Source organism: Equus quagga, chromosome 8 (assembly GCF_021613505.1).
Source record: "Equus quagga isolate Etosha38 chromosome 8, UCLA_HA_Equagga_1.0, whole genome shotgun sequence".
In the NCBI taxonomy this organism is placed as follows: domain Eukaryota; kingdom Metazoa; phylum Chordata; class Mammalia; order Perissodactyla; family Equidae; genus Equus; species Equus quagga.
Window position 1 is genome coordinate 112,419,630 of NC_060274.1, and position 25,312 is coordinate 112,444,941.

The following is a 25,312-nucleotide window of genomic DNA, read 5'->3' on the forward strand; positions in this document are numbered from 1 at the left end:
TCCGGTGTCCGAAAACTATTACTTCATATATTTCATCTGGTTTTCTAGTTGTTTAAAGCAAGCTTTCAAGCTATTTTATACCAAAATACTTTAGTATTACTTCTCTACAAGGCAAGAGTGTTTTCTTCATTATGAAAATAGCATTGTCACTATTGTCAACATTAGTGATAAGTTCTTAATATCGTCTAATATCTAGTGCATTTTGAAATTTCCCAAATGTCACAATTATGTTCTTTACGACTAGTTTGTCCAACCTAGGATTCCATCTAGGACCATAATTATTGTGTGGCTTAAGTCTCTTAATCTAGAACAGTCACCTTTTTCATGACGCTGACATGTTGAACAGACCCAGCCAGTTGTACTCTGGAAAATCCCATCTTCTGCATCTGTCTGACGGCCTCATCTGTTTCCTGTTACTTGAAGTTAGATCTAACAGCTTGATTACATTGAAGTCGTATATTTTTAGAAAGACTGTATCATAGATGATGTTACAGTTCATATTCCATCACATCTGCAGACCTGTAAGAGCTGGCTTCCTAACATTAACGATGTTAAGATTGACCCTTGGCTGAGAGTTGTGACCATCTGGTCCCTCCATTGTGCAGTTACAGTTTCCTGGTGTGACCAGAAAGTAATCTGTGTGGGGTAACTTAGCCACTACAAAAATGTTCATTTCCCTGTCAACTTTCTTCTATTTGTTTTAGTATCAATTGATAATCTTTTCCTGAATCAATTGTTTTATTAGGGGCTGCAAAATGATTTTCTAATTCTGTTATTCCTTCTAGCTGGCATTCTTCCCTAAAGTAGAGCTTTCCCTATTTGATAATCCTGAAATATACTTCCTACTGGAAAAACAGTAAATGGATAATTGTTTCTTTCTATCAATTTTCAAAGAAGAATTTAATAGTCACTCAAATGATAAGTGAGTTTTTTCTGATTTGTGCTCTGCATTGATTTTTCATGTTTTTCAATAAATATAATCAACTACAATAATTTATTCCATTTGATGCTCCAATCATCAGCTTTGGCCAAGGGGAACTCAGAGACCTGGATTCTAGATTTTAAAGTATCATAAACTAGCTATGTGTCTGTGAAAGGCCCTTTAATAATTTGTTTTGGTTGTTTTTCTTTTTAAAAAAATAGAGAATTAGACTGTGGATAGCAAGTGGTTGCTTTCAGCTCTAGAATTAGGATTCTGAGCTCCACCACCTAATACGCTGCCCTGCTTCTCTCCAGCTGCAGGAGGAAGCCCTCAGCCCATCCTTCAGACCTTCCACAAGCTGGCTCCCTCCTTTTCTCCTCAACAGGAAGCCCCTCCTCCAGCCACACTTATCTCCTGTTTGCTACATGAGGCCAGCTCATCCCTTATTCCTAGCCCTTGCCTACACCTTTTCCCTTGCCTGAATACCTTGCCTCTTCCTCTGTGTGATCCAAACCTCACCCATCTTCCAGATGCCAGTTCAGGCTCCCCCACCTTCTTACCCCTACTCCCCTACATTGTTTTTTGCACTTACTTGCATCTTCTCTTGGACTATCACTTGTTTGTTGTTCTAAATGATGTTATCCCAGCTAGACTATTGTCACCCCCAGAAAAAGAGACTATGCTTCACCCCGAGAACATTGCTGGGCACAGAGGAAGTACTAGAGCTGCTCTTGTTGTTATTATTGTATTTCTATGTCTCTCCCAACATGTAGCACTATGTAGTTTGCAGAATAGTAACTTAAAGGTGCCCTTAAATATGTATCTGGGGTATGTATGTGTGTATTGGGGAGTGCAGTTGGAGATATTCTTACAAGTACTCATGCTCCCTATTCGTTGATCTGTTTCCACTCTCTGGGTTCTATTACATTTCAGGGGGCATTGATAACCTGGCCATAGAGTTACATTGATTTGAAGTATATAAGTCAACAAATATTTCTTTATTACCTAATATTAGCTAGGGAAACAAAGATGCCCCCTGGGATCTCACAGTCTAATTAAAAACAACTGTTGTGTTCTTCTTTCCCCTTTCCTGTATTTTGTTTTGTTTTGAATATGAAATCACAAACCCCTAAATAAACCTCATAAAAAGCCAGCTGTGCTTATAAGATATGTTAGGCACAGATTTTATTCAGTCATAAATGATCCTCTACCCAAAATGTTAAAAAAATTGTATTAATAATTTACATCATCATAGACGTTTTCCCAGTTTTTAATTGGCAAATAAATTTTATAATCACCAATATTCATTCTAAAGGGATATAATTTTTCTGACTGCCCAAAGTTTGACCTCATAGTTTTTGTTTATGCCTATTTATAAATTCTACCTAACTCTTTAGGGTGCCAGACAGAGCTTCGGAATGTCTTTCCCTGTTAGTTGTATATTTGTCTTTTCTGAACAGTGGAACCTTTTGAAATTATCTTCCTATGCTTGGAGTGGATCATCTAGTGATTAGTGACATCAATTGGATTACTTTTTTGTATTGCTGCTGGAGAAGGAGAAAAGAGGAATATTCAAAATATTTAGGTACTATGTATGTGTATGTTATAAAAAGACCTCCAGGATCTAGCTTCTGACTGCTTCTCTCAGCCTGCCCTCCTGATCTACATACGCACGCACACACACTCACACACACCCTTCACCCCACCGCGAAGAACCACTTGCAATTCCCTGAATCCCACGCTCCTTCATGCTCATGCTGCTCCATCTACCTCAAGTGCTTTTTTTCATCTTTGTCAATCTGCAAGTCGCTATTCGTCTTTTAGGACTCAGTTGAATTATAACTTCCTCTTTCTCACCGCTTCCCCCCACCCTTCCACTCCAATCCAATTAACTCCTTTTTCCTCTGTACCTCGACCGTACAATATACAGATGCCGAGGACAGCACCTATGATTTTTTATTATCCTTATTTGTGAACTTGTCTCTTTCTACTAATATCTAAGATCCCTGGAGGGCAGGAATCTTGTCTCATCTGGCTTTTCATCTCCTACAGTTAGCCTGGTATTTGGCACAGAGAAAATATTTACTTAATAAATACGTATCTATTTAATCAATTAGTTAAGTTCCCTGTTCTTTCCCCAAGCACCTCTGATCCTTCTGAACAGCTCTCCTCTAGTGGTCTACAATAGTACTGCCAACAATACTGTTACATCTTCACGTTTTAAAAATATACCATAAGTGAAAACCATTATAATAGAATACTTATATACTTACAGATGGTATTCTCAGACAAGTTTTTGACGGAGTGCCTATGCCTATTCATTTGTATAATGGTTCGACATAAATTGTTTAAAATTGAGATTTAACATGCACGCATGTAACCACCAACCAGATGTCCCCCCCAGTCCTTATCTCCCCCTTCCCCAGCAAAAGTGTATTAATCTGGGTTCTCCAGAGAAAGAGAACCAAATGGGGGCGGGGGGGATTTTCCAGGTGTTTCTAACAGGAGGACCTAATAGGAGCTAGGGAGAGTCTTTTAACAGAAAGGAGCTTTTAGCTGAGACCTGAAAGATAAGAAAAAGTACCCCAGGAAAGGAAGACAAAGGACAAAACTTTGCAGGCAAATGCAAGGCCTGAAATGGGAATGAAGAACTGAAGAAGCCCCATGTACCAGATCTTAGAGAGGCAAGGGGAAAATGGTTGACGAAGAGACTGGAGGGGTAGATAGAAGCCAAGTCATGAAGGGCCTTATGGGTTATCTGAAAAATGTGGAGCCTAGTGCATTAAAGAGTTTGGAGTTGGTGAGAGACATAATCAGATAGAACTTAAAATTTTTCTTTTGAAATTAAACTGACAAACTGAAAAGTACACATCTTAAGGCCAAAGAATTTTCACATGTTTTTACTCATGCAACAGCTACCCAAGCAAGATATTTTCAGCACTTGGAAGGTTCTCTCCTTCCCAGTCAGGACCCGCCTCCTCCAAGGGTAGCCACTATTCTGACTTCTATCACCAGAGATTGCTTTTGCCTGTTACTGAACTACAATAATAACAAAACCATACAGTTGTGCTCCTTTCTGTCTGACTACTTTCATTCAGCATATGGTCTGCAAGATTCACGCATGTCATCATGTGTAGCAATAATTCATCCTTTTTCATTGCTCTGCAGTATTCCACCATATAAATATACCACGATTTCTTTCCCCATTCAACTACTGATGGACTTGAGGACCACTTTTATTTTTTCTTTTTGCTATTATAAATAAAACTGGTATGAATACCTGAGTGCATGTACTTTGATGGACATAAGCACTCATTTCTATGGGAGATAGAACTTTTTTAAAAGATCCCTTTGCTTGCGGGGTGGAGAATGATTTGGAGGAGAATAGTGGCACCTGGATACATAGCCTTTTACCAGCTGGCTGATTAAAGGAGCATGCCCATCCAGAGCATTTTAAACATCACACAAATTAAAACAGAGATTAAAAAACAGAAAGTAGATGTCCTTTTGGATTCTCTTATTGCTGTAGTTATTATCATTTACAGCCAACTACAACTTGGAGCTGATAGTAGCTGGAAGGACAATATAGTATGACAAGTTTTACTGACTAGTATTTGAATATGTCCCAATAAACAGAAACATTATTGTCATCATCAAACATTTGTGAAGTCCCCCTCCTCCACAATTGCTGGTATGTGTGTGCAGTGGTGGTGGAGTGTCTCTGAATGATGGACGGATTTACTCAATGTTCTCTTCCGAATTCCTCCTCAAGCAGTTCTCAGAACCTTAGGTCCTTTGCACCATCTCTGCTCCAGGGAGACTGCATTCTCCAAACTAAAGTTTTTTGTTTTTGTTTTTCTGAGTTGTGAGTTTATTTATATGACTTAAAACTTTAAAATTAGCACATTTCATTGTATATATAGTGGATTGCCATTATAGAAAATAATCCATTCAGGTGAAATTAGGAATATTTTTTAGAAAAATCTAAGACCTTTAGACACAGTAAATGTTCAGTCTTTAGAACCATGGGAATTAAAATAATTCCCATGTAGTAATGTAGTAAGAAAGTGGCTGTGATCTGATTCTATCTTAACAAATCAGGCTTTTAACCCACTATTTTGCATTATAATTATCCCCTAAATCTGTCTTTTCACCCTCCTCTGAATGTGCTATACATTGTATCAGTTGAGCTAATAAACATTTATTGAGCACCTGCAATATGCCAGATATGTTGCATCTTAGGTAAACTGATCAAAAGGAATTTATAGTCAAGCAAAAGAGACAGTCAAGTGAACCAGTGGTTGCCATGTCCATTTAGGACGTGGGCTAAAATTATGCCCAGGGTGTTCTGGTAGCACAGACGAGGGCATTTAAATCAGAACAGATAACCCTTGAGCTGACTCTTGAAGAATGAGAGAGGCCTGAGCTAGGAAAGGCATGCCAGACACAGAGATTGGGAAGCTCAAAGGCACAGAGGCAGGAAGCAGCCTGGTGCAGTCAAGGAATGATTAGTAGTTTAGTGTGGTTGGAGCACAGAGTGGGCATGCCCAGTGAAGCTAGAGAGAAGGCTGGAGAGTTAGGCAGGATCCAGAGCTTAAAATGATTGGCGTGTAGGAAAGGGCATGGACTGACAAGGGAGACCTGGCTTCTCACCCTCTTCCTGCCAGGACTCTATGTACCCTCCAGCATGTCATTGGGCCTGGCATCCTCATCAGTAAAACCAGAAAACTGGGGAGAGTTGTTCCCAAACCATGTTCTGGAAACACTGTTCTAGTAGATGTGAAAAGATGTGCTGTGAAAAGTCTTCTCTTTACTTCAATAGTTAGGGGAAGATTGAAAACCTCATTTGCCTCTTTAAGAGTCGCAATGACATTAGCATATTAAAAGTTTCTGAAGTCCTCTAGTGAAGAAACCACTTGAGTTTTCTTTAACTCAGCATTTTCCAAATTATTTGACTTGTAGCCAATTTCCCATAATATTAATATTAGTATCGTGCAGCAGAGCCCTATTTTGGCAAACAGTGGACAGGTCTCAAAGGTCCAATCATCTTCATTCATTCTTTCCTTAAATTGCTTAAAAGTGTAAAACCAAAGAGCTCATCCTTAGAGACCCTCTTATTTGAGATTACTGGCATATCTCTCTAATAAACTTTTATTTATCATTTATTTTTCCTAGTGATGCTTTTTTTGTTGCATCAACTATCATGAGATTTTTTTTCTCTTCTCATTTTTCATGTCATGCCCAGACTTTATTACCTGGTAATAAGTTGCAAGAAATGAGAATTGAGTTGTTTCTAAACAAATATCAATCACTTGTGAAATCTTTAATAGAAATTATAATGAATAAAATCAGGGTTTTACTTATTATGAAATCATTATATTCGACATTGGCAAATCCCAAAATTAATAATGAGTCAGTAAATCATTTGTGATGCCAAAGAGATCAAATGAATAAAAATAAGATTGACCTTGTTAGAAATTTGATATTTTCAACGTTTATCTGTCAGAGCCACTGATTGGAAATTGTTCTAAATTCTTGAAAAATGGGAACTTTTTTTTACCCATCATTTGGCAAACTACAGTGTCATTTTCTTTGAAGAGAATGTAGTGATTGATTATCCAGAGTGCTACCATGACAAGGTAAACCAACCGAATAGGTGGACAATTGTATGTAATCATACAGCATCACTCAGGCCCTGTGTTGAGCACAGCCATTCGAATTAAACCATGGCATTGTAATCATTCCCAACAGGTACTTCCTGCTTACCCCAAAACCTCTATCACCAGGGAATATTCCTGTGTGCTTGCACTCTCCCCTTCCCCTCCGAGTGTCATAGTTCTAGTCCACGAAAGCACTGGAGTAACAAAGACCAAACTGAATAAAGACAGACCAAACTGAATCCACCCAAAAAGACTTCAAAATGCAAAGATGTCTGTGTCTAGCATGCCTCACACATACAACATTCAGAGAGGTTTATTTATGTGTATTAATGTTTTTAATATTGTTTCTTTTATTAGTAGCATTGTCCTGAAGATACTGAGAAATTATAAGCAAGTGATGGAGGGGAGGATGGGAGATGGACAAAAGGAAAAGAATGCCAGTCTCACTTTTGAGAAGCTGATACTCTAATCACGAAGGCCAAACACACCTGAGGTGACCTGAGGCCAATTACGCAGTATTATCTAAGTGTAAAAGCACTCATGCACCAACTGAATAGCTGAGTGGTGAGGGCCAGTAGAGTGGTGGAGCCATCAAATTAGCCTTGGTTACTAGAAGACTCAGTTCCAAACCTGCCCCAGAATTGACTGTCAATGGCATAATTGGGAATAGAACCAGGTCCTCTCTCTTAATTATCCAAGTAATGTCTCCGTGCTCATCTTCCCTGCAGTGTTTTAGATTTTAAATGGACTTTGTTAGGATGGCTGAACTCTACTCTCCTTTATTAATTGCTGCCCACGTGTTGTAGGATATCCTGTGTTCCAAATCAGGATGAGGATTTTAGACTCCTCTTAGCAGCGTGGGGACATGTAGCTAAGCAGAATCAATTCCTGTCACTCACACACAAATCCAGAGGAAGGGGATTATGGGTCAGCGTGAGCTGCAGCGCTTTCATCTTAAAATCAATCCAGAAAGGGAAGTGGAACTTGCGGGGATTCTGTAGAGACTGAGATGTGGTTTCCTGTGAGGTTTGTCTTACAGAATATAGCTGCTCTTTCTTTTTCACCTTCTGATTATGAGACGTGGGGAGGGAGGAGAAGAGAAGGAAAGAAAACAAGAAACCTCTACAACCAAATAATCTTGAATAAGCTTTCACATGTAAACTCACAACTCAAGGGGATCGTCCATTGTCTTGAGAAAACCTGTACATTTTTATCCATTCTTTTTATTTTTAGAAGAAAAAAATTAACCCAAACCCTATACCCTATAGTCTGCATTTAAGCGTAATGAAATGCCTTTGATTCTTTCATGGATCACTGTCAAACTGGAGGAAAAAAATTTTAATTTTTACTTTTATGGCTAAGTCTACCATAGCTTATGTAATTCTACATAAATAAATACGTATTCAACAAACCATTTATTGACCAAAGGATTCCAAGCTGCTAAGCCTGTGATTCGTATTTACTCCAGTGTGATTCAGCTCCTTTTGAAAGAAGCATGAACTAATGGTTTAAATAACTCCGTCTTTTCTTAACCAAAGATTTAGAATTTATTGAATATGCCTCTTTTCAGATATAACGCTGATTTGCTGCACAGTACTATCAGTCTCTAGCTGTAAGGTAGGCTTGTTATTCTTTCCCTTGGCATTTCTCTAATTCAGTTGTCAAATATGTCTGAGTCTGTTTGGACGCTGCTTCTGCAGTGAAAACAACACCAGGAAATACTTTGATCTTTGGAGAAAACGTTTGGGCTACAGGCAGGAGAACTCGGGTCTAGCTGTGAGGCAGAATGGTGAAGTTAAAAGAGCAAAGCCTGGAGCCCTTGCTTTGTTTAACCTCATTTTTCTAAGCCAGTTTCCTCATCGTTAAACTGGGAGTGGTTATAGGATTCACCTGGTAGGTAGGCATATTGCGAGGATTACATGAGATGAAGTATGTAGCGTGCCTAGTGCTGTCCTCAGCGCTTGTAAGAACCCGTAAAAGTTCCTGATTATCGTGATTATCATGTAAGTTTCAAGAGGGATAACATATGCTGTGTACGTGGAAACATTCTACAAGCTGTAAGGCACAATACAAATGTTCGCTGTTATTCTTAATACATTGATGGTTTTGAAATTTTTAAAACAAATCATGGAAGGCTTTTTCTTTGTGCTGCTTGTCATAGGTCCCTAATGTCAAAATAGAGCCCTTGAGGGGATCAATGAGGCTCCAACTGAATGTGTATTTTCTTTCTTAAAAGCCACAGAGATATTGTGTGGATGCCAAGAATTCCATGAAATCACTTTGAAAATCCCTGTCCTATGTCCTTTCACAGAAAACACTTTCTCAGGCCTTTGGAAGACCAGCGCCATGCAAGATACTTATTTTGTTGTTGATTTTAATCAGTATTTTTAAATGTCACCTCCTCCCAGGAAAGCTCAAATGCCTTAGATGATCGCATCCTTTCAGTTGTCCTTCCTTGTCCTACATGTTGAGAGAGAAAAACTCATGATTTCTGTGGCCTCTCTCTTTGTGTTCTTTTCCAGAGCACAATCATTGTGGAGAAGACAGTGCAAGACCTCATGAACCTGATGCATGACTTGAGTGCCTACTCAGATCAGTTCCTCAACATGGTGTGTGTGAAACTCCAGGAATATAAGGACACTTGCACTGCGGCCTACAGGTAGAGCTTCTGTGGGGAGCTAAGCAAAGTCACTTTAGAACTTGATGATTGTTCCGGTTGGTGATATTGGCTTCATAGCCTGACTGTCCACCATTATAGAAAAGGACCACTCTCGAGTGTGTCAAGAGGCCTGACAAGAACACGTGCCACAGAAATAGTCTCCTAGATGCCTGTATAGTCATACCGGCAGAGGAAATGAAGGAGACAACGGGGCAGAGCTACTGAGGACTGCCATTGGCTGGCGTAGAGGAGGTGTCAGGCTTGATTTTCATGAAAGGCTAGGATTGCAAGATAGGTCTTCCTCTAGAAAATTCCAGACCTGGATTAGTCCATCTTGTGATTCTAAAAGATCTTTAAAGTAAAGCAATTTTGAGCTCTTTATAACCCATAATAATCTATGATGTGATTTCTTTTTAGTTCTTACAAATGTGTTCCTCCTGACGTTTGATGTGTACCCTTCCTGCTGTCATGAAAGGACAGTCAAACCTGTTTTCAGCATCAGTGGAAATGAAAAGCCATTGTTATGAACTTGAAAACCTTTAGTTTTCCCTCTCATTTCGTGTCTCTGGGTTCAGAAATCTCTTTGAGCTCATAAAAAGGATCATAGCACTTCCTGTAAAAAGCTAATAATATGAACAAATTATGGTCTGGTTGACAAGACCTGAAACAATTAGGGAAGAAACAAATGCATAATAAAATACTAAATTTGTGTGGTACATAATTAAGGATAGATAGGTAAAGTACAGTACATAATCAGGCAGTACTTGCACAATACAGAATATAAGAGCAGAAGGAATAAAACCCAAGAGGGAAAGAAAGAGAAAGGTGTTTGGAGTCAGGAAAGATTTCACAGAAGGTGAGCTATGTGCTGGACCTTAGAAAGATGAATGAGATTTAGGGAGGTAGAAGGAATAAATAAAGGCCTTGCAGGGATGGAGAGGAGGCACACACGTAGCTGCCGGAGATTCAGAGGGGGGAAATGCGGAGGACGTCTGAATGGAACAGGGTTCGTAGTAGAAGGTAATAGGAGCTAATGTTGAATAGGAAAAGCAAGACCAAATAACAAAGGGTCTTAAAAAATAAGACTTGGAAATTTAGATGTTATGTAAGATGATGATAAGGAGTCATTATAAGTGAGCCGGGAAGCACTGTTTAAGAAAAATGAATCTGGCTGAGGAATACAACATAGATTAAGGCTTAACCACCTTTATTCCAGCCGTAACTAACATTTATCCACAGTGACATGAACCAATTAAAGAAAAGAAACCCAACCACCTCCCTGAGAGATGCACTCCCAATATTTTACTTTTTCTGTTCAATAATTATTCATTGAAAATTTTAAAATATTTAGGTTTAAATCATATATATAATCAATAATTGTGTTATAATCAATTGGGTACCAAATAATTATAACAGCAATTCAAACAAAAATATGTTAAAATTTAGTCTTGTGGTAACAGAAAATGTTAATTTAATTTTTTAGATTTTATTTTGTACAGTTTTTTGCAGAAAACTACAATAGAGTAATTAGTAAAATACTTTCTAGCTTAAACATGTATTCCATTAAGATAAAATTTAGTGAGAAAGTGAAATAGAAATACAAATTCAAGAGAAAAATGAAAAATATCCAACTGTTAAAGAAGAGCTTATTCATATATGTTTTAAATGTGTAATGGTGGGTATCAAATCCCTATGGTATTGAGATTCCATTGGATACATTTAAAATAGTGATTTTAAAGTGTCAGTATTTATAATATGCCAAAATTATATCTTTTGTGACCATTTAAGCTCATGATGAAAAATACTAAATGTCAGTTTAAAAATGTGGAAAGGAGAATATAGTTTTTCAAAGTTCCTTTAAGGGATATACAAATAAAACTGTTAAAAGCCACTGCTCTTGGTTAGTTGTCTAAGATTGGAATTTCTGGGCCACAGAGTATTATATTTTCAGCCTTACAAAACCAAAGTGGTTGTACCGATGTCACATGTACCAAATGAGAATCAAATGGCATATTTTTAATATTAAAGCTTAAATATTAAAAAAAATTAAAATATTTTAAAATCAGTTGCATTTTAATAACATTGCATTTTAATTTTACAGTTATGTTTATGTTTAACTCCATTGAATTTTAAGTTTTTTTTAAAAAGCAAGTCATATCTTCTTTTCCTCATATTTCATTATGGCCAACCAATAATTTCTAACAAATAATAATGCCAGTGAATATTAATTATAGTGGGGAGATGTTACATAACCTGCCCAAGTTACGGTAGAGTTGACTCTAGAATCTAAATCCCACTGATCGCCCTTTATATATTATTGTTGTTCTTGTTATTTTGAAAGAAACCTTTTAACTTCATATAGCTTGACATCTTATTTATTGTAGGCAATCTTTTCCTCATTGTTTATGATCCTGCCTCTCAACATGTCAAGTTATGGGAAGCTCACTGCATCCACAAAGCAGACTGGCCATTGTTGAACAGTCTCTTGTTTGGAAATGATATTCCTGTACCCATTGGACATTGTCCTTTTTTATGGAGTGATTCCAAATCAGTTTAATCCTTACACATGAAAGCCCTTCAGATATGTGAAGATAGCTATCCTGGTCCATTTAGTTTTTTTTCATTTTTTACTAGATTGAACACTCTTGGGTTCTGATATGTCCTGGCTCTGCAAACCATCCCAGTCTTCTATCTCTGTTGCCCATTAGTCTGACAGTGTCTGTCTTAAAAAGGACTACTCCAAACTGAGCCTCGCGTTCCAGGTGTGCTCTTTGTACTTGAGCAAAACCATTGCCTTCCTTGTGTGGGACCCAGTGCTGGACACAGTGCTTCTTCTTATATCCAATCATTGCATTTGTCAGATATTTATTGAGCCTTTATCAGCTCCAAGACACTCTGTGAGTGTATGGGAATAAAGAAGCCAATCAGTCACAGATTATACCTTTAATGAGCTTACATTCTTGGTAGAGGATAGAAAGAGAAACAGGGACAAAGAAATAGGACGTGGATATCCACAGCATTAATTTATGGCAGAAAATGTGGTAAGATACATAAAGATGACATGCTCCAGGAGGAAGAAAGTACTTAAGGACAACAAAGGCTTGGTGAAGGATAGGAACTAGGTCATGTGAAAAGTGAGGAGAATTTAGAGAGGATTTAAGCTTAAGGAACTGAAGGAAGAAAGAAACCAGAGCAGTGTCAAGGAGGTGAGGAAGACTAGGAAAAGGAAAAACAAATGTTGAATATTTGGGTTGTGGAAAGGAAGCCTGAGCCAAAATGGAGAATCTTGAATGCCAGGCTCAAGGAAGTTGGCCTTTTTAAATTAGGGAAGCCTAAATTTCAGATTAGTGGGGAACCACTGAAGGTGAGTAAGCAGGGAGTACCAGGTATAGACCTGTGCTCTAGGAAGATTTTTCTGAGCTTTGTGTAAGATGGATTGGAAAGACAAGAGTGTGGAGGCAGAGGGGAGAGAGGCAATGAGTGCCTAAATTAGAGAGGCAAAGGAGGTGGAGGAGAGGGGACAGATCAAGAGACATTAGGAGATAAATTTTAGGACGTGGCCATTGGTTGGTTGTAGTGCGTAAGGAATATAAGAAGAATACTAGTCACAATTAGCTTTATCTTTTCTATGTTGTATTTGTGGAGTTTTTTTAAAAAAACCCATTAAATTTAATGTTATTTTCAGCTCATCATTTCAGTCTATTGAGATATTTTTGAATCTTCATCTGTCATCAGAAAATCTTAGCTATTCCTCCAAATTCCCTGTCATTTTGGTTTTATAAGCAATCTTTTAGTTTCTTTATGTATGTCATTGAAAAGAATGTACACTAGGACAGGGCTAAGTTGAGAATTTGAGGGGCATACCTCTCAAGACTTCCTTTGAGATTGACATCCATATATTACTCAGTACTGCAGGAGTCCGTGTGTTTTTCTGACTGTGAACCCGGACTGTAGCTCAAGGGCAGGCTCTGCAGCCATAATCTGAATATGAGCTTTTCTATCTATCGGTTATATGACCTTGAACACTTAGCCTCTCTGTGCCTTAGTTTTATCATCTGCAAAAAGGGATGGATAATAAGTTCTTCCCTCATAAGTTTGTTTTGAAGATGTTAGTCTTTTAGAATTGTTTTTAGCCAAATAGTGAGCTCTCCCCAAATGATTAGCTGCTATTTTGATAATGACAGTAATGATGATGACTAAGATTACCTTTACCACCATTCATGACATTACCTCCTATATTTCATCATCTGCCCTCTAAGAGGTTTGAGATTTCTTGGTCGTGTTCTCCCAGTCCTGATACTTTTAATGCAGCTAACCTTCCCTCACGTCTCCCTAAGATGGGCATATGCAAGCCAGCTATGGACTATACTAGGTCCTCCCATTCCTTTACTTTTAGGACTCACTACTCCCTGCTCTGCAGAACCTTTTCTTAAGAACTTGTGTCTTGGACACAAGTTTACAAATCACACTTGGAAACAACGTCTCTTGACCATCAGCCAAATTTACCATTTCTTCATTCAACCCAATTAAGAAAGGGAAAGTCACGTGACTTGTTCTTTGCGTGATCATCCTCGCTCCTAGTGAGTACCACTTCCTAATTGTTCACAAACTGTCTTTAATAGAATTTTTCCTATAATTCCAAACTCACTCAACTTCTGTAATTTACCTTCTTCTCTTTTAGGGCATTTGCTCTTAGGCATTTTTTGCTGTCTACCAAGATATTTCTAAGATTGTCATCAGTGGTTTGAATTATTTCAGTACTCCAAGGTCCTTGCCTAAATTTATTAAACCTGTCAGAATATTCTTTAATCTTCAGTAACTGTTGACACAGTTGATTGCTCCATCCTTAAAATAACTTATTTATTTGATTTCTAAGATTTCATTCATTCAACAAATGTGTATTGAGTACTTATACCAAGAGTTTGTAGATATATCAAAGAACCAAACAAAAAAAAATATCTACTTTGATGGAATTTACATTCTTTTGGACATGGGAGAGAGAAGATAGACAACAAATAAATATAATACATAACTATGTTATAAAGAATTTGAGAAGATGATAAGTACTGTGGAAAAAAGAAATAGAGTAGGGTGAGTAGACTCTGGAATGTAGGTGAAGGAGGTTGCAGTTTTAAATAGGGTGCCCCAGATAGGCCGTGGCAAGTTGAGGTTTGACGAAAGGTTCAAAGGAGCTTTGGTAGTTAGATAAGATATCTGGAAAGAGTGTCCTGGCAGAAGGCAAAAGCCGTAAGGCAGGACTCTGCATGACACTTCAGGGACAGCAGGGAGGCCAGAGTGGTTGAAGTAAAATGAGCAAGGAGGAGGGGTAGAAAGCCAGACCATGTAGGGCCTTGTAGGCCACTATAGGGATGTTGAGTTCTACACTGAGTGAAATGGGGAGCCATTGCAGGAATTGTACCTAGGTGCAGTATGATCTTAGTTACAGTTGAAAGTGTACGTGTGGAGAATAGTCTGTCGGGGAAAAGGATATAAACAGGGGGACCAATTTAAGAGCTATTGTGGTCATCCAGGTGAGAAATGAAAACAGCTCATACTGGTTGGTAGCAGCAGAGATGGTGAGAATTGGTTGAGTTTTGAATATATTTGGAAGGGTCAGTCAACAGAATTCCCAGCCAGATTGGATATAGAGTGTGAAAGATAGAAAGATGTCAAAAATGATATTAAGATTTTTCATTTGAATGGTGAAAAGATGGAGTTGCCAGCTATTGAGAGAGAACACTGCAGGTTTGAGAGCAAATAGATCAGGATTTAAATTTGGAGAGGCTGTTAGACATCCGCATGGAGATAGGGAGTAGGCAGTTGAATATATATCAAAAGGAGAGAGGTCTGGCCTGGAGGTACATATTTGGCAGCCATTGATATATGAATAGTATATATTAAATGGTATTTAAAACCATGGACTAGATGAAATCTCCATAGGAGTGAGTGTAAATATGACAGAGAAGATGACCATGGACTTTAAGAAGTTTGCAAGATGAGGAGAAATCAGCAAAGGAGACTGAGACGCAGCAATGAGTGAAGTAGGAGGAAAATCAAGGGAATGTGGTGTCCTGGAAACCAAGAAAATGGATGGAGGGGAGCGATCAGCTGTCCAAATGCTGCTGGTCAGTCAGCATTAGAACTGAGTATTGATTAATAAATTTAACAATGTGGAGGTCATTTGTGATCATCACTAGTGTTGTTTCTATGGAATAGTAGGAGTGAAAACTGGATTGGTGTGGGCTTAAAAAAGAAATTGGGAGTACAGAAATTGTAAATATAGGCAAAACTTATACAGTGAGTTTTGCAGCAAAAGAGAACAAAGAAATGAGATAGTAGCTGGAGAATTTAGGTCATATGAAAGGTTTTTTGTGTTTTATGTGTCATTTTAAATAGAAATAAATGCATGTTTGTATTTGAAGAAAATTATTTAGATGAGAGGGAAAATTATTGATGTAGGAGAGAAAAGGGCAAATTGCTGAAATTATGGTTTCGGCTAATGAGTAGGGGTGGGCTGTAATGCACAAGTGGCGTGACTGGCTTTAGGCAGGGACATGAATAGTTTTGTTCACCATGGTCTATAGGAATTGAGTTATTTCTCTGTCATTTATATGTCGCCATTTTGCCCAAACAGTGAAACTCTAGCTCCCTTGTCCTGCTTCTTCTTGGAACATAGCCATTGCGGTTGGTTCTTGACATATTGTGGTCATCAAGAGATCTTGATTCCTTGCCTCAAGAGACTATACCACATTGATATCCCTCCTGGCTAAATTCTTTGGAATGGGGTCCACTTATTGGTGCCCACTGTCAGATCATTCCACATACAGGGTAATATCTGTAGTGATCTACACAGGTGCTGCATTACCGGTCTAGGATGAATTTACCTGATTCTATGAAGCTTTGAAGGGGATTAAACAGAAAATCATTTATACGGTTGTTATACAACAATGCGCATTCACGCACCCACACACATATAGACCCATGGTGCCTGTTGCCTGTTACTTAATCAGGTTTTTCAGGCTAGGGAAAAAGTGTTTTCTTATTCTATGAGTCTGAAGACGCAAAGTGTCCTCACTTCCTCTCTTCCCATTTAGTGCCCTCCCCCGGATTGGCACCTGCTGAGGAGTAATTAGGGCAGTCCTAATTTGGACAGCCAAATCCTGATTACAGTGAGAGGAAAAACAGGAAATGTTCTAGTTTTGCTGCCAGCAAATGACTGACTTAAATAGAAAACCATATACAATTCAAATGATCCAAAATGATATAACATTGGGGAAGGAGGAAGGGAGCAGGGAAACATTGCAATCTGATTCTGTCTCAGCAGATATCTTTTACAGAAATGATCAAATCCATAAGCTCACAATGCCCTCTGCTGAGAGTCAGTTTGTTTTCCAAGTTTACCATGAGAACCTGAGCATCCACTGGGAGTGTAGAGATCTGAGCAAAGGTCAAAAACATCTTACCTTCCTGTGAGCACCTCTCTCTGGAGAGAAAGACTATACTGTATAATGATGTCATGTTACATGCTTTGGATAAAGAGAGGTTTCCTAAGAGGGAAATGAGGACTAGAAGTCTTTTTCTTAATTAGTCACACCCCTTGGGGCTTAAAGGAAAACTCAGTTGTGAATTCTCTACTGCGTGTGCATTAGCAATCAGGCAGTTGGTCCATTAGCCTACCTCCAAGCTGAGTGCTTCTCTCTTTGCTCATCCTCTTTGTCCTGAGGTACAACCAGCAGCTTATATGTCCCCAAATAGTCATTTTAAGAATGGAAATTGCAGTTTTTTGAAGTTTCTGTCTGTTCCAATTTGGCATCAGTTCATTCATCTTTTTGGCCTCTCTCCCTGGTAGAGAATACAAATGAAAGAACATCTTCTAATCTTAGAGGCCCAATTGATGTAAGACACAAGCATGTTTTTATTAGGAGAAGGTGTAACCATCCTCAGGGCCCCCCTTTTACCACTTCACCTTAGAAGACCAAGAACTCATGCTAGAGCATGAAGAAAGAGTGACATAGGGATAAGCTTGGAATTGTTGATGGCAGAAATGAGGTCTGGCACAGGGCTGGACACCTCGTTGGCCCTCAGTATGTTTGTTGGATGGATGAGGTAATTCCAGACATACTGAACATGATGAGCCCGCAGTAGGCAGCATGGATGGATGTGATGCATGGGAATGTGACGCAAAATAAATGACTAGAATGGCCAGCCCGGTGGTGCAGCAGTTAAGTTCTCATGTTCCGCTTCGGTGGCCCAGGGTTCACCAGTTTGGATCCCAGGCGAGGACCTACACACTGCTTATCAAACCACACCGTGGCAGGCGTCCTACATATAAAATAGGGGAAGATAGGCACAGATGTTAGCTCAGGGCTAATCTTCCTCAAAATAAATAAATAAATAAAATGACTAGAGTACTTGGGTAGGAATGGGGAGAAAAGGTGAGTTTTGAAAACTTCTCATATTAAGTAAAGGAGCACTAAAGGTTTTGGTGAGGAGGATGACATCATCAAAGTGGAATTTTAAGATCTCTGTGGTCCCTTGTGCTAAATAGCAGAGATTAGACGCCAGGGGCTGTGATGGCTCATGAAGCCCATCAGGTTTCCTGTGTAGCCAGAGCCCAGGGCCCTGCAGGAATGAGAGCCTAGCTGAGTGTGCCTTGCTGCCTTTGCCTGCTAACTAACTTTGAACCTCAGAAGAGCCAAGGGCCTCTGCCCAGGAAAACTCTGCAAGCTCCATGCAAGCTTGTCTCCTGGTCTGCCTCTTGAAACTATGTTGTGACCCACCCTCTTGGTTTACTGAGCATAGATATATTCATTGTTAAATACTGAAGAGATACAAAAGAACATTTGTAAAATATCTAAAGTATCTGGTTCCTAGAGAGCATTCAGCAATTGAGAGCTTTTATTATGTGCTCCTATAGTTTATTATGCATAACTCTATTCTGGTGTTTATTCCATTGTATTGCAATTTAAGATTTTTTTATTATATATTATTTGATCAATTATTGGTTTATGTGTCTTTTTCTCCCTAAAACATTGTTTTTCAACTGTGGGTTCACATCAGAGTTATTTGGGGAGATTTCAACACACTTATTGGATTTCCCACATTAGGCCCACTGAGCACTGGGCCTAGGCAAGAGCAGTTTGAAAAATGGCCCAGAGTGATTCTCATGTGTGTTACTGACCTGAACTCTGAGCTTCTGAAGGAAGTTACTCTGTCTTTTTCCACATAATTATCTTCAGCATTTAGCATGATGTCTGTATATAGGCCTTTCCCTCATGTCTGTTGATCAAGTGAGTACTGTCACTCTACTTTTCCAGTGCACATCAGCCGCTCTGCTGGCCAGATACGGATGCTGCTCACCTAACCAGGTGTCCCGTGAATTTGTAGCCAGCAGCCAGTCTTAATTTTTCCCACCTGAGCCTCCATGATCTAGTACAGAAATGATGCAAAGTAATAAGGATCTGGACTAGAATGGAAATACAAACTAAGTAAAGTACATAGTCACTGTGGAAGGGACTTTATAGTCATTAACTCATCTAGTCAGTCACAACAGTTCTGAAGATTAGATACTTCCACCCTTACAGACAAGAAAATGGGGCTTCAGAAAGGTTCATAACGTGGGTAAGGTCACAGAGAATGGGAGTCCGAGTGCGTGCACTAGAAGCTGAGTCTGTCTGGCTCTAAAGCCCAAAGGAGAGGCAGTGGAGTTAAAGAGCAAATGAGAAACCTGAAAAATATTTCAAATGATTTAGAGAGACATGGTAATAGATGCAGAGACTCCAAAACAGTCGATCTGTGCTCAGTTCTGGCTCTACCCTCATCAACTGCTTGACCATGGGCAAGTTCCTTAAGCTCTCTGCCTCAGTATTTCATCTCTCGAATGGGAATAATTACGGTACCTACCCACAGAATTGTTGTTGGGACTAAAAGAGTTCATATGTGTAAAGTGCTTAGAAGGATGCCAAGTTCTTAGTAAATGCTAAATAAGTGCCAGCCAATATTATTATTTATTGTTGCTGCTGTTGGGGTTTTTTGTCATTATTTACTTTTAAATTAATTCATTGATAATATTGTTGATAGTCACTAACAAGATGGCAAAAGAAAAATATTTTCATGCCATCTGTTATTTCCCTGGTGTTTTGTGCTTCAATAGTATCAGTCATTCATTCATTCAGTCCGTTACTTTATTCATTCAATAATTATTTATTAGGCACTTCTAGGGGTCAGCGTTATTCTAGGGATGAGGATATGTAAGTGAATAAACTAACGAGGTCCTGTCTCTATGGATTTTACATTCTAATGGAACATCATAGAAAATAATAAGGTAACAAATAAACTTCTCAGAAATAAAGGTGATATGATTAAAAAAAATTCAGGGTGAGGGGCAGCATCAGGAAAGACCTCACTGAAGACTTGATGTTTGAGCTAAATTCTGAAGGATGAGAAGGAGCCACATGGAGATACAGGGAAGAGCATCCCAGGCAGAGAGGAGGGAGCAGGTATGAAGATGGAAACAGACTTAGAACTTACTGAATTAAGGTTAGGGTAACTGAAACAGGGTGAGCAAAGAGATTGAATACTGAGTGAGGTTGGACAGGTGTAGGAATCAGATCATTTGGGTTATTTCCGGCTACACATTAGAATGACTTGGGAGCTTAAAAAAGACCCATGCCAAGCCTCACTTCAGAATGTGAAATCAATATATTTTTAGTGCTTCCAAGGTGTTTTAATGTGCAGCCAAGATTAAAGACCATTGATGAAGGATCTCGAGGCCAGGGAATTTGAGTTATACTCTAATGCAGTGGGAAGACATGCAGGGTTGAAACAAGAGGTTACCTAGTCTGATAACCTTTTTATAAATATCTTAAAGATATTCATATTTAAATTTGCTTATCATAAGAAAAATCTGAATAATGACAGTTGAGACAAATTTTATATTAATTCTTGGTCCACTGTGTTACAATATAATTCTTTTCTTGGTTTTTTAAGTTCCAAACGGTTATGACCCTTTGTATGAGAACTGTTTAAAGGTTTTTATTAAATTATCCCCAAGAGTCACCTTCTGTAAGCTCTCAAGTTCCAAATCCTTTTCCCCAGGTTCTCTTGTTTCTGTTTTCCATGAACCTTCTCCCGAGTGATCAGCTGTTTCTTAACTGTGATTCCTAGGTAGAAATACACGCCATCATAAAGCTCTCTGACCAGCACCGCTGTGATATAAAAGATAACCTGATGTTTCTCTGCTCTTTTCCTGTTTATTCTGCCTCATCTTAAGAGATTTTTCAGTTTTGTTTCTGCGTTTGTTTAGTTTTGTTTTAATCAGCAGCATCGTACCAGCTCTTATTTTTGCATCCCTCATTGTCATTACTGCTGTGTTGCTGGACGTTGCACTGTGGTGCCTGCTACAGGCCGAGTCATTCACAGTCAAACGTCAACTACAGCAGCTTAATTTGGACCAGCCTTGTCCAGAGTTCGTTTGCCTAGCTTGGCTCCTAGTTTTTGAAGTGTCTGGAAGATTCAGTCTGGGAAAGTAAACATCATACCCTGGCTGTCACCAAACAGTTGAATCCAATTAGCCCCACCTGCCCCTAGTTGTTTACCTAATGAAAGATTCACAGCCCCGACTGTGTCCAGGGACCAGGCACACTTGCTCTTCCCAACTGTTCCAGAGAGGAAGCAATGCACGTCAGAGCCGGTCGACACTAGCAGATGTTTTCTGAATGAAATTCACTCAGCTGTGTCCAGAGGGTGGACCCTTCTCATGGCAGCCTTATCACCTGTTCCAAGAGGTAGACCTATTTTCCTCTTCCTCCTGGGAACAGGTGCAAATAGATACGCAGATGGCTCTGTCTGTGGCCCATTGAGCTGTGAGTTAATGAGTAGATTATGGTTCTGGTAGTCATGATTAATGCTACTCCTCTTGTGGAATCATTGTTGGAGATTTAGCTCGCTTTTTTTGAGGCTATTTGCATATGCCCTGGAATCTTGTAGACTACACAATCCAGTTTATCACAAAATTATAAACTAATAGATGCGACTGGTCAGGATGGAAACTTTGCCATTTGAATGAAAAATTCCCTTTAGGGTAATTATATGTTGCTAGTGAGTGCCAATATTTCAAATGAGAATATTTGAAATTGCATTTGGGGTTGATATGGTTAATATGAATTAATGATTTATTCCTGAGGGCAGCATATAGGTAGCATTTTAGTTAATTTGGATTACTGTTTTTTAATAAGATAGGATCTATGAATATCAGTGAAGGCAGTAATATAATATTTAACTATTGAATTAAGCCAGTCGTAAAAAAACATGTAAGTAAATAATGTGGGTACCTGTAACGTAGTATCCTATTAAGCTAATTTTTTTATTCCAGCTACTACTAAAATGAAAAATTCTAGATCCTCAAAATGTACAGTACTATTTCACACCTACAGACCCAAACTGTTTCCTAAACCCTAAGGCAGATAGGCTCAAAGATTTAGATACTGTAAAACTGAGTTGGGCTTCGGCTTCTAACTCTGTGAAGCCAAATTTAACATGTAATACGGGTCTGAGAGGAATTGAACCACCCAAAGTTCTTTCTAGACATGGACACTGAAATTTAAATTTTATATCATTTCCACGTGTCACAAAATATTGTTCTTTTGATTTTTTTAGAAAACCGTTTTAAAATGTCAACACTGTTCATAGCTTACAGGACATACAAAGTCAGCTGATGGGGCAGATTTGACGCACAGGCCATAGTTTGCTCAACCCATTGTGAAGTTACAGATGATAAGTATGAAGGGAGGGTTTTTGTTTGTTTACTTTCCAAAGGGAGAGATTATTGTAGTCTGACAGTCAACAGATTCTTCACAGAGAAGGTAAGAGTTTGAGATGTCCCGAGCACGGGCCACTTAGGAATAAGTAGAGTAGAAGAGGAAGGCTTGTCAATAATCACTCCTGGGTTCTTTCTCTTTTTTTGTGAGTCAGGATTTTTTTATGTTGGATTTTTTTTTCAGAGGGAGACACACTTGTGTTCACTATTCTGTTGTTTGAATTTAGAGAGGTATGGTGAGAGCCTGGCTGAGTGATCATTTGTTTAAATTACCAAGTGACTTGATAGCTCACCTGAATCCTGTAGTGCAGAGAAGAAATAAAAGAAAACCGCTAAAATGGTTTTGGTTTAATAAGTTATCTAGACTCCTAAAACTGTGAAGAGGGCTTATTTTTATCTCCAGTTTAATTCTTATGTACTTTCCAAATACCAGGTATTGTGCTAAACCCTGGGGACACAAAAACTAATGAGAAATCAACTCTACCCTCAGAAAACTCATCATCTGGTATGGGATCCCAACATGTAAAGAAGCGTAGTAGGACCAGTGATAGGAAAGGCATGTTGAAGGCAGTGGTTCTCACCCTTGAGTACACAGTGGGATCACCTGGGAAACTTTTGAAAATTCTGATGCCTGAGTCCCACCCCAAGAGGTTCTGACTTACTTGGTCTTGTGTGTGGCCTGATCATCTAGTTTTTTTTAAAAGCTCCCCAGATGATCCCAATATGCAATCAAGGTTGAAAATCCCTGGTATAAGGGTGATGAGGCACAAAAGAGAGGACTCAGCTATCCCAAGAGAGGAGTCGAGGTAATGCTTAATCAGTAGAGGCAAACAAGCAGGATGAGAAAAAGGCTTTCTAGGCAGAGGTAATACACAGTGGCAGGAAACAGTATATCCCATTCAAAAACTCTAGAATACTCATGTATAGGGTGTTCAGCCAACACAAGCAAGGGTTTGGCTGGGAGTAGTGAACAGAGACAGAGGAGGAAAGAGGTAGCAGGAGATGAAGCTGAAAAGGTAGATGCCTTTCTGAGTTTGGTCTTGTATGATCTTGGTCTCCTATGGGATTAGGAATCAGTGAAGAGTTCTAAGAAGAATAACGTGATTGGATTTATAGTTTAGAAAAATGACTCTTCTGACTAGTGTGGCGAGTTGGACTGATGGTCTTGAAACTCCACTCAAGAAGCCCAGTTACAAGGTTATAGCCAAGTCCAAGTGAGAAATGATGAGGATCTAAATATAGGTCAATGGCAGTTCACCTGGACAGGACTTGACAGGTTTATAAGATACTAAGGAGGTGAAATGGTGGGATCTGGTGACTATGGGTGATTAGGATGACCCTGAGTTCTTGACTTGACTGACAGGATAGATGGTTGGACTGTTGACCAAAATAGGGAATGCTAGAGGTTTAGTGAGAGAGGGAGAGGTAGATAATAAATGAGTTCCCTTTTTTTGCCTTTGCAGGGGAAGTTTCATCCTAAGCTAACATTTGTTGCAAATCGTCCTCCTTTTTTTTTTTCTTCTTTTTTCCCCCCCCACAAAGCCCCAGTACATAGTTTCTGTATAGTTGGAAGTTCTTCTGGTTCTTCTATGTGAACAGCCACTGCACAGCGTGGCTACTGACAGATGAGTGGTGTGGTTCCATGCCTGGGAACCGAACCTGGGCTGCTGAGGTGGAGCATAATGAACTTTAACCACGAGGCCATCAGGACTGGCTCAAATGAGGTCCTTCTGATTCATTTTCATTTGAAATACTGGCAGGGCTTTCAATTAGAGTTCTCCAGTAAGCTTTTGGATATGCAGGTCCCAAGACTTAGAAAAGAGGGAAGCCCTGAAGATATTGATTTGGGAGTCATCAGAATATAGGTGGATCAAGTCTGGCAAGAAGACGATATTGCCCAAGTGAGAAATGCCAAATGCTGTAAAACACCAAGATTTAAAGTATGGACAGAGGAAGACAGCTGTCAGTTTGGCTAAGAAAGAGGTTAGGGTAGTAGGAGGAGAGCCAGGAGAAGATGATGTTGTGGAAACCAAAGGAACAATATGTCAAGAAGGGAATAACCAGAAGTATCGGATGCTTTAGAAGAATCAAAGAGTGTGAAGAATAAAATATACCCATGGGTTGGTAGAGCAGTTTCAGGAATGATGGTTCTAGAACCCTGATTGCAATTGACTTAAGATGGAATTTTAAATTCCAGTCAAAAGTGTGAAGTGGATAGATTTAGGAAGCCCTTTTCCTACTCCTAAGACATAGAAGGTCCAAATAAAAATATATAACTTTTAAAAAATATTTTAAATAGATACCCAAATTCAAATGGAAGAAAGAAAAGTCCCCCAAATGATGCAAATTAAAGAGAAACTAAAAGCCATAGGAACAAGCAAATGTTGAAGTTGAGTTGCCCACAAAGGTATCAGGACCACGTACAGTGGTTGTCTTAATCCATTCAAGCTGCTATAATAAAATACCACACACTGAGTAGCTTATAAACGACAGAAATTTATTTCTCACAATTCTGGAGGCTGGAAATCCAAGATCACGGTGCTAGAAGGTCCAGATGAGGGCCCTCTTCTGGGTCACAGATTCTCAATGTATCATTACATGACAGAAGGGACTAGGGAAGTCTGTGGGGTCTCTTTTATACAGGTACTAATCTCATTCATGAGGGCTTCACCCTCATGACCTAATCACTTCCCGAAGGCCCCACCTCCTACCGCTATCACATTGGTGTTAGGATTCCAACATCTGAACTGGGGGGCACAAGAACATTCAGATCATAGCAGAGGTCCAGACTCAAATAGGGGCTAGCATTTTAACACCTGCATGACAGGGACCTTTATCTCTGCAGAAGTTATGTAAGGGGCTATTTCCTCCATGAATGGAACCAGGAAAACTCTGAGATTGAGAATGAGTCCCCAATTTTGAAGTAGAAAAAGTGACCCCTAAAAGAAATCAGAGTTCCACGCGTGTGACATGTGCAAAGTGAAGACCTCAGCTTGCACTACCCATGTAGGGAGAGAAAGCTTTAAGCCAAAAAAACTTCAAAACTTATTTGGAATTAGTGAAACCCAAAGATCCAGAAGAGACAAAAGCAAACCAAAAAGTGACGTCTCCAAAACTTGGGGCAAATGTGGGATTCCTGTAGAAGACAAGTCCCACTGAGGGAGAGCTTGCAGACCAAAATAGCAAACCACGTGGAAAAACTCACCATCATGAGAAAAGAAGAAAAATGCAACAAACAGGACATTTGACATCCA

The 25,312-nt window shown here is 39.1% G+C and overlaps 1 protein-coding gene across 1 annotated transcript in view; it reads left to right on the top strand.

Annotated features, from left to right (window-relative positions):
* EXOC4 (exocyst complex component 4) overlaps window positions 1–25,312 on the top strand; it is a 736,410-nt gene that overhangs the window by 570,902 nt on the left and 140,196 nt on the right. Inside the window, exon 12 of the mRNA XM_046669741.1 lies at window positions 9,105–9,241. Coding sequence (XP_046525697.1) covers window positions 9,105–9,241 — 137 coding nt within the window. The remainder of the gene's footprint in view (window positions 1–9,104; window positions 9,242–25,312) is intronic.